Raw genomic sequence first — 10892 nt, 5'->3', positions numbered from 1 at the left:
GCTTGATCAACATGCCATTGACTTAAACCACAATTGGGTAGAACATCCGTTTAGTCAGCAAAAACAAGTGATAGCTACTACTTTCATACACTCCTATCGGATAGGATTTCAAGCCCAGCATGTTCTCAATCAGGAGGCCCAATATAACCTATCTATACAACAACAAAAGACATATGATATAGTTATTTCACATCTACATGCCAATACTTTACAACGACCATTGAAAATTATTGTTCAAGGAACTACAGGCATAGGAAAGTCACACCTGGTAACAAGCATAAAGTCTACACTCATGATTATAGCACCAAGTGGACAATCTTGATTATTGTTCCTTGCACCAACTGGTGTTGTAACATTCAACAAACAAGCGTCAACAATTCATTCTGCCCTCCGAATTCTAATCAAAGAAATGGTCCCTCTACAATGACAAACCCTGGAAACCTTCCAAGAAAGCATGTACATCATTTTTTACATTCTAATTGATGAAATGAGCTTCATTGGTCCAAAGCTGATAGAAAGTGTTGATGTTAAGTTGTTGTTTGGAGGACGCTCAATCATGTTGTTTTGAGACGGGTCAACTTTTGCCCATCAAGGAAATTCCAATGTATGCTTCAACTTGCTATGAAGAGACATTATGGCATAGCTTCACAACAATTATAACATCGAATAAAATATTTCATCAAATTATCGAGGAGCCTACCCAAATTGCTTTCCGTGCACTTCTCTCAAATTTACGAAATGCTAAACCTACAAATGTAGATTGGCAACTTTTAATGTCTCGCTCAAGTTCCTCACTAACCACTACAGAGCAGTCTGTTTTCTTATCATCCACACATTTATTTGCAACAAATGAAATGGTGTCATTGCATAATAACCACATGTTATTTTCTTTAGCAAATCCTATTGCCCTATCTACTACAAAATAACTCAGGGGATTCACATCCTCAAATCTAGATGAAGAACAACTTCAATCTAAGATCTTCTTATGTATTGGTAAATAGGTTATGTTATGTACAAATTTGTGGGTGGAAATAGGTCTCGTGAATGGTGCACTTGGACAAGACAAAGCAATTGTATACAATGATGGTGATAAACCACCTCAACTTCCCTTATTTGTTGTTGTTATATAGGTCCGACTTGGGATCAAGCCAACCCAAATAATATCCTTGTAACTCCAATAAGTCGTGGTCTTTGACATCAGATACCATTGAAAATGGCATGGGGCTTAACAATACACAAAGCAAAAGGGCTCACACTTCAAAGAGCAACAATCAACATCAACAACATTGATCAACAAGGATTGGCATTCACAGCTATTTCAAGGGTTTGAGAAGTTGCAAAGCTTCATATACATCCTACCTGCACATTCCAAAGATATTCACGAATGCAAAAAAGCCCATGTGTTGCTTGCTAAAAGGAAGAAGAGGCACACTTGACACATCATTATCAAATACAAACTCTTGAACCTGTCAAGCATAACTACAAAAAACTCTAGGTTTGTTCCATCCTTTGTATCTTCAATACTTATACTATGCCTACTATTCAATCAATACCGCATGTATTTAATCTTATCAATATCTTACCAAGCATGTATTATTGAACATTAGACTATACTTCACTCCAAATAATTGATGTTGGTGATCAACGAATGATCTCTATACACTAAATTAATAAACTCGTTGAAAATATAGTACAAATTTATTTCGCTCTATGTCACTTTGTCAGTTATTATATTGGCCATTGTTCTTCTTTACAGTTTCAAATCAACTACCCTTACTAGGGACTTGCTTGAATGTGTGTTTTCTTCAATGGTTCCAACAATATTCCAAATGCTTACGTTCACAAAACAATAATGTAAACTATATCTTCAATTCCACAATCTTTGTAATTAGATTATGCATTTTGTACATATTTTATTTAGATTATGCATTTTGTACTATTACATGTTTACCTTCCTTTCATCTTTATATAGACTACAAATTCTAGCATTTCAATCTCCCTATCCCCCTTTCCAATTACCCCATTTTACTGGTACATGAATTATGGCTATATGATATATTATTGAACTTGTTTCATTTATTAAAATAAAATACTCACACTATGCCACTTTATCATTTAGATTATGCCAATCTTCTCCTATTTCCTCTAATTATTATCTTTCTCACTCTTCTTTTATTCGCCATACCCATTGTACACCAAAATGCAATAACTAATCTATGCTTATTACAAGATAATAATACGAAAGCAAACTCCACTCCATAAACCTTACCTTTATTGTTGTTGTGTGGAAACAAACCTATCAATTGATCTTTTCCACTCCATAAATTTTACATCTGTGTTCTTGCTCGAGATTATTTTTCTTCCCTAATTCCACACTCCTCGCTTATTTCAAGGCAATAACATGGAATAAAGCAGAGACCCCACTCCATAAGCTTCACCTTTTATCTTTGTCGTGTTCTTCCTACGCCAAGAACGTGGAAACAACGAACCAACTCGGACGTAAACGATTCCACTCCATAAATTTTACCTTATATTTTTGTCGTGCAATAACGTGGAAACATAGACTCCACTCCATGAACTTTACCTTTATCAGCTTTTTCTATCTCCATACTCTGCCTGTAGAAAAACTGAATTCCTTCTTTTCAACAATAGGGCGTTTCTATCTTATCCATTCTTGACTTATTTGCTTTTACAGAAGAGCATCAATTTTCTGTTAATGGCTTCTACTTCGACTTCTGGTCGAGGAAAACAGCCACGCGATCCATTTTTGGTGCTTGAACCTCCCAACAAAAAGATAAAATCTTCCTTGACTGCAAAGCAGTTCGATGTATTCATCAACCATCGAGGCCCAGACAGCAAAACAACTTTGGCTCAGCAGCTCTACGATTCTCTACAGGAAGCTGGGATCCGGGCATATCTAGATGCTCCAGAGACTGAACTGGGAGATCCAATTTCTTCTGCCATTAGAAATGCCATATCCTCTGCCGCAGTGCACATAGCCATCTTATCACCGCAATATGCAGAGTCTCCTTGGTGCTTAGCTGAGCTTGCTTTGATGTTCCAAACCAAGGCTAGAATTATTCCCCTCTTTTACGATGTTCAGCCATCAGACTTCCGCTACATCAAAAATGGAGTTGCGGAAGCATTTTCCAAACACGAAGAGAAGGGCAGATATCCTACTCATGACATTCAACAGTGGAAAGAATGCCTGCAGAATGTTTCAAGCATCAAGGGCTACGAATTCCGCCAACAGAATGAGTAAGACTCCATTGTGAGCTTTTTAATTCCCTAAAAACTAGTTTAACTAGTCTAAAAATCGTTTTGTATTTATTATTATAGCTTTTATACTTCACCCTACAGGAAGTGTTGGGTATGTAAATCTAAAAATGGTTATTAGTAAAATCAACTCTATGATATTGCTATCAGGGTTCAACTGTGTAGTTTTTGAGTCAAATTCATTGACCCATGTTTCACGAGTAGTGGTTCACAAGAACCCATCTCTCATGAGAATGAATGGTCCACTTAACACCCATTGCATCTAGGTGATGCTCAGAGGGGTGAAGCACTGGGAGGTGTACTGAACTCTGTAGTTAAGCGCACTTGAGCTGGTGGTTGCAAGCTAAGTGGGTTTAACCTTGGAGGGAACTCCGTGGTTAAGCGCACTTGAGCTGGAGTAGTACTGACATGGGTAACCTCCCCCAGTGCTTCATCCCTATGAGCATCACCTAGATGCAATGAGTGCTAAGTGGACCATTCATTCTTATGAGAGATGGGTTCTGGGTTCTTGTGAACCACTACTCATGAAACATGTGTCAATGAGTTTGAATAAAAAACTACACAGTTGAATTCTGATAGCAATATCATAGTTTGACTTGTGAAAAATACTTCCTACTTATTCCTACTTATCAAAATCAACTCTATTATGATGTACTTTCTCTCAAAAGATACAACAGATAATTTTGAAATTTCTTTGTTAGCCTGGAATAAATTATGTTTTAGGTAGAGAAGAGGGTTTACAAACATTTTTAAAGTGGTTCAGGTAGAGAAGAGGGCAAACATTTTTAAAGTGGTTCCGTTGGCTAAGCTGGTGTGGAGATATATTTCTCTGCTCAGTAATAGTGCTCATTCTTAAGTTTGCCAAGTTCGACTATTGCAGAGTATTTTAGTTCCTTTTTTTTCCAATTATTTAGTATCGAACGTTGCTCGTAGTTTATTGGTTGTGGTTTCTATAGCTTATACTTGATTCATTTGATTATATTTTTGTTTGATTTGAACATCTTTTAGTCTTATCTGGAGAGGTTTTTTGGAGCTGCTTTTTGTTTTCTTGGGCCACATTTGGTTCTGTTGTGGCAAATATCCCAGTTTTCCTCTTCCTTTTCACTGTACAAATCTTTTTATACGTGTGCTTCTTGTCATGCATTGTTTATTTTGGGCCCCGATTTCTTATGCTGTATTGTACTCTGGTCTCTACGCCTTTACTATTCAATAATTTGTTTATTTTATAATTTAAAAAAAAATCAGTTACAATCTTAATTAAATTATACTTTGTTTTCGCTTTTCTTATTTTCAGTGATCTGAGTAAGCAGTGTAATGACGTTTTGTCCGCCGTGGTTAAGGAGAAGCAAAAGAGAAAAATTCCTTTTCAAGTTGCAAAATATGAGGTGGGACTTGATGAAATTGTGAAAGATTTCTACAGTCATTGTCAGAGAAAAGGGCAGATGAGAGATAAAATAATTGGCATCTTTGGTATGGGAGCGTCTGGCAAGACCACTCTCGCCAAATATTTGTTCAATAGCAAACATTCAGAATTTAGTGCATCAACTATTCTATTTGATGTGCGGGAAAACCATATGAAAGGTCAGATGGCTTCTTTACAAACTAAGCTTCTCAAAGATCTGTTTCCTGGGAATCATCCTTCCTTTTCTAGTATAGAAGAAGGAACCGCCTATATCAAGCATGACCTTAAAGGGAACCAAGAATCAAGTTTCCTCGTAATTTTAGATGATGTTGATCATCTGAAACAGTTAGATGCCCTGTTACCGATAAATGCCCTGAATCCCAACAGTTTAGTGATTGTCACAACCCGTGACAAGAGGCTTCTTATAGAGTTCAGAGTGACAGTCCGTTATAAGATGAAAGTGATGAATCCAGAGCATAGCAGAGAGCTCTTCTGTTGGCACGCGTTCCATAGGCAATCTTGTAAAAGTGGATTTGAGAATTTGGTAGACAGTTTTGTCAAAGCGTGTGGAGGTTTACCTCTTGCTCTCCAAGTAATGGGCGGGCATGTTTTTGGAAGTGGCATGACTTATTGGAAGTCACAACTAGATGAGGTTAAAGCGAGGCTTGACAAAGACATAAAAGAGACGCTTAAAATAAGTTATGATGTTCTGGAGGAGGATCAAAAACAGATATTTATGGATATAGCATGCTTTTTCATAGGGGAAAATGTGAACAGGGCCATAAGAATATGGAAGGCTTCAGGGTGGAGAGCCGAACATGCACTTCAGACCCTCAAAGACAAGTGCCTCGTTGAAGTGGAAGATAAGGTTTGCTGTAAAAGATGCCATTATGAGCCAACATTTTTGTTGAAAATGCATGACCACGTCCGTGACCTGGGGAGGGAAATATCAGATAAAGAAAAGAGCCAGCCAACAGATAATGAAATAAGCCGTCCTCGACGGTTGTGGCGTCCTGAAGATCGTGTATGTGTTTATTGAGACCTTAAATTCATGCTTCTAGTTGGAAATGGTTTGTTTTCTGTAAGCTGTTAGAACATTTATTTGTCTTTCTAACTACGAAGAAATTTGAATTCAGATTGGAATAGGAGAAATCGAGAGATTCCAAGACACCCTCACTGGGTCCGAAGGAAAAAGTTTCAGATGTTTCATTGCTCCGAATTTTTTTCATATGAGATATTTTCGGGGGAGTTCAAAGACATCAATTGATCTTCAAGTTGGCCCTCATGGATTTCATCCTTCTATTTCTTTACAAAATTTGCATAGTTTAAGTCTTAACAGAGTATCACTGGCGAGATTGTGGCAAACAGATGACCAGGTACATGCTTTTTATTGATCAAATTTTAGATTTTGGTTTCATCAGCAATTAGTTTGTTCTTGTATGATTTTTATCATTGAAAAACATAGCAGTTTGAACAAAGTGATTGTAATTTCCAGGTTCTACCCAATTTGAAAGAGCTATCTTGCAGTTTTGAGAACGATATGTTGATAAGCGATTTAAACAAACTGGTGAGCTCGTTTGGAATGTTCAAAAATCTGGAAAGTCTGCACATAGAATTTGGATTTAAGTTCTTAGAAAGGAATATTGAATGGAATTGCTTGCTAAAATCTCTAAGAGAACTCGCTAATCTGCAAACTTTAAGGTTGGAATTGTCTAAGGTAGAAGGGGAATTTTCCTTAAGCAACAGGGGAAAGTCAATTGATGATCGGTTTCGTATGAGAAGCCTTGAAGCCATAATTGTGTGTGTTGTATTGAAAACAACGAAGGTCTCCATTAGTGGACAGTTCTGTCCTACCCTTAAATCTCTTAAGCTTTGTTCTATGAAAGATCTGATTGAAGTGGATTTGACAAGGGTAACCACACTGGAGTGTCTGACACTGTTGAAATGTGGACATTTGAGAAAAGTATTGTGTAATGATCTCCTCAAACTTGAAATATTCCACCTAAAATTATGCTGGAATATGAGAAAGTTGCCAAGTTTTGGGCGTGTCAGTTGTCTCAAGAGGATCTATATTAGTCGCTGTCGGAACCTGCAGGATATATCAGCTATTGAAATATTGAAGGGGTTGAAAAGGATCTGGATTGCTTATAGTCCAGAGCTGAAGAGTATAAAAGCTATTGAACAATTGAAGGGATTAAATAGAATATGGATTCAGGACTGTCCACAGCTGCAGGGTGTAATTTCTTTCACAGAATTAAAGAAGTTGAAAAGAATCTTCCTTGGGAATTGTGCAAGTCTGCAGAATATTGAAGGCATTGAATGTTTAATACATCTGGAGAGCATTATAATTGCTGAATGTCCGAAGCTGAAGAATGTCAGAGGCATTGAAGAATTGGAAGGACTAAAAGAGATGATTATTTCAGAGAGTCCTATAATCAGTTGCATTGAAAGGTTGCAGGTATTAAATGCAGACACGTGTAGTTACCCATTATTTGTCTATTTTTTCCTTCTAATTTAGTCTCTTTTTTTGGGGTACTGTTGCATCTGAATATAGTATTTTTAAGTGCTCTGTTTTCGATTTTCTATATAAACTGTTGAAAATAATTTAGCTAGAGCACTGTGATTTCAGAGATTGCCCTCGGAGCTTACAACTATGGTGGGGATATCGTCCCTGTCATATTTTAAAGCAGATAAAATTGGCAAGACATTGTCTATGGTGGATGCTTTCTGTGAAATCGAATGTGCTGAACAAGTAGAGGAGATGATCCATTCATTTCATAAAACCCATCATTCGCTGAGTACATTCATCTTTTGCGCTGTGGTTTGGGGTGTTATGAGATAGGGGGCGACATTTTGAATGGGACCAGGAGTGTGCTTAGGAATCATCGCCTAAGACATATAAATCTATTTAGGGGTGGTGCATATTGGATATGTATGTGCGTGGTTAATGAAGAAAGTTTCTCAAAATATGACTCCTGGATGCCACCCTGTTCTGGTATAAAGAAGGCGTTTTTAATGGGAGTGAAGGGAGGTGAAGAAAGGAAAACCCTCCACATATTGCAAAGCTTATTTGCTCAACTATCCCTTCAGATCGACGTATATTCTGAAGAAGATCTACTGCACTTTAGGCAAGTTAACTCTCTCGACTTTTCGACTGGTATTGGCGTGTCAAGGGTTGATAATGTTTTTGATTATGATGATGTCGCTGACTCTCATGATTTTAAGGAGAGCGCGAGTGAGAGTGACTATGATGATGATGAAGAATATAATGGTGGTGACGATGATGATGTAAGTGAGTTTTAATTGAAAAATCTTTGTTGCATCACATTCAATATATAGTGATTTTTTTGTTTATATGTTAAAAAATAGTATAGTTGTTATTACAATCAAAACATTTTTTTTAATAATAGAATATTATTTTATAGTAAATAAATAAATTGTTCCTGCATAGCTTCTTGATTTGATTGTGTGGGTGTCTTTTGTATCAGTGTTTCAGATCACAGTCTATTATCATCATCAGGACGAGATAGAGTCATTTTTTATTCTCCTTGTGCTCTCTATCTCATCTTGATGATGGATCACGAAGTGTGATCTGAAATGTTGATGCAAAAAACACTCACACAATCAAATTCAAAATCAACAAACATACAATGTCATGGATTGTGGAAATCTACTTGCATTGAATAAATAAATTATTATTTGTATTTTATTGTATTGGTGAATTGTTTTACAATGTGGTAAATTAATCAAACATAGATTGAAAGAATAAATTGATAATTTTTAAAAGTTGTGGATAAATGATATAAACACTTAGAGAATTTGTAATTAGAAACAAAATTTTCTTTTGTTTGAAACTACTAGTGTAATATTTTTATTTCTTTGGATATGTTTATTTTAGCTATGATATTGCACAAATTTATTAAATTCATTCAAGAAGGATAGGATAATGAGTTGCGCATTCTCCTCCTTTCATGAGATTGTATTTATTTTCTTATCCTCATAGATTTGAAAACTTGAAAATGAAATTCCTCTCTTCTATTTTTATTCATTGCCCATGTCCTCACTGAATTTGGAAACTCTTAAGATATTTATATTACAGATTTTTTCTTCTTCAATAGACTCAATAGCTTCTCTTTCTAAACTCTTGTAGATTTTTTTTTATCTTACATTTTTACATCTCTTTGTAATAATCTCTATCTTATTTTTGTTTATGTATTGCAATTTAATGGCTTCTATATTTCTAACATTGTATTATAACTCAGGTTTTGATAGTTTAAGTAGTAGAACACTTTATTGGAAGATTAGAGTTTTCTTTCCTAAACTCTTGTAAATTCCCATTTGCTCTTTTCTTACATTTTAAAATGACATAAAGAATTAAAATGGATGTATTAATCCCATGTGTTACATGTATTTTTTTGTAAGATCTTGATATCTAAATATCTTCTAGTTATATTATCAACATGTTCATTTAATTCAACATGTATAAAATTCTTAAATTAGAAAAACCTTTCATTTTGAGGTGGATTAGGAGATTGTATGACATTGTAACAAATGAAGCTTAGATCAATAAATATATAAATGAGACATTTTTGGGTCAATCAAACCTCATCATCGCATCCACAAATCTCAAATCCTTTTATTTCTATATAAAGGTTGTCAAATTTAGACACAAAAACTATTTTGAAAAAAATCATTAGAAATCATATGAATATAGAATTTGAGTTAATTTTTTGTGTACAAAGTTATTTAATTATTAAAGGTTAAACTTTTGTGTGTATATCAAATGTTAGTAACTAAATTACTACTATCGAACCGTCATCTACCCAAAAGTGATTTCCCATACAAAAGTGCAATGTTACACACTAAAAATGGTTTTGAAAGATTTTGATGGTGGTTTTAGCATCTTTAGAAGTAAAGGGTATATTTTGGCAAAATAGCAACATCATGACGTTATGCTGAAATTAGTATTTTTCAGCCCTCTTTCATACCCACTCACCATTGATGTTTTCAATTTTGTACCTCTTGTAAGAACCATTTGTAGTTGTATCGAGATTTTTTTGTTGTATTTATTTAAAGTAGAATTTATCTTCCCATGGTGATGTAAGTGACTTCTTAATATGTCACTCTTTGCTTCCAAAATTTTAGTTTTTTAGGTGTTTTTGCTAGTCAAGATTAGTTTTTGTAACATCAGCCATTGAAAACTTTCACTTGAATATGCTCCTTTTTGGATGATATTTTTTCATAATATTTTTTTAAGCTCTATATAAAGTGGTATAGGTTCTTTATTCCTATTCTATAATTCTATAATTTATTTTTTATTATTTTGACCACTTTTGGGCTCTATAAAACTTGATTAAATCTAGAATATTTCATTAGAACAAAACCAACATTAACTGTTAAACATTATATTTTTGGGGGTGTATTTTAACAATTAATAGTATTATAATAAAAAAAAATTAGGGGCTTGTTAATGCTCATGCACTTAAACTTTGAGGGATTAATTAAATGTACTATTATTGGAGAGATTATATACAAGAATTTTGTAATCGTGAACCAAGATAAAGTTTCATTTTATGGTGTTTTCATCATAGATTTTTTATTTGTCATTGTATAATAATCAGGCTCAATTTAGTGACCATTTTCTTGAAAATTAGGTATAAGATCATTGCATTTTATAGAATCTATTGTCCTATCTTCTTAGACTTGTTGATAAGAAAATTGACTTTGAATAAAAGTATGCATGGTTTAAAAGGGATATGGTCAATAGACTAATATGTCTCATTATCTCCAAGGATATTATGTGTTATCTTGAGTATTCTAAGTTCCACATTTAGCTACTTACCTTCATATAATATCTATATGGAGATTGTGATCCTTCATTTGCAATGCTTTCTACGATAAAATTTTATACGTGGATGGTGTTCCGCTATTATTTCTCCTCCTCCCAGCACCCCATCTAAGGTTGAGGAAACATTGTTTTCTTTTTAAAAGTACATTCCAACACCTCTTCACTTATTTCTTTATTATATTTCAAACTTTCTTTTTCAAGAGCTTCTAGATATTGTTTGTAGTAGGGTTCTTCATGTATACATAATCCACTTCATTGAGACTTGGTCTACTAATATAATTTCACATTTATTTATGGACTCTCACTTTTCAATTTTTAATAATATTGCCGATGAAATTTATCTTCTCTTTGATATTAACTCACATT

General features: G+C 34.5%; 1 protein-coding gene across 2 annotated transcripts; it reads left to right on the top strand.

The window, feature by feature from the left end:
* The first annotated feature begins 2570 nt into the window (after positions 1-2570).
* LOC131073720 (disease resistance protein Roq1) lies at positions 2571-8030 on the top strand. Of its 2 annotated transcripts, none has more exons than XM_058010220.2 (5): positions 2571-3258; positions 4571-5702; positions 5815-6054; positions 6174-7136; positions 7308-8030. In XM_058010220.2, the coding sequence occupies exons 1-5, from the start codon at positions 2717-2719 to the stop codon at positions 7518-7520; spliced, it is 3090 nt and encodes a 1029-aa protein (XP_057866203.2). In that variant the 5' UTR covers positions 2571-2716; the 3' UTR covers positions 7521-8030. The 2 variants fall into 2 exon arrangements, with proteins under 2 accessions (XP_057866203.2, XP_059075657.1); XM_059219674.1 differs by having other exon boundaries at positions 7288-8030.
* Positions 8031-10892: the final 2862 nt, after the last annotated feature.

The sequence above is a fragment of the Cryptomeria japonica genome, chromosome 1 (genome assembly GCF_030272615.1).
Source record: "Cryptomeria japonica chromosome 1, Sugi_1.0, whole genome shotgun sequence".
Lineage (NCBI taxonomy): Eukaryota > Viridiplantae > Streptophyta > Pinopsida > Cupressales > Cupressaceae > Cryptomeria > Cryptomeria japonica.
This window is presented reverse-complemented; position numbering and strand designations above follow the sequence as displayed.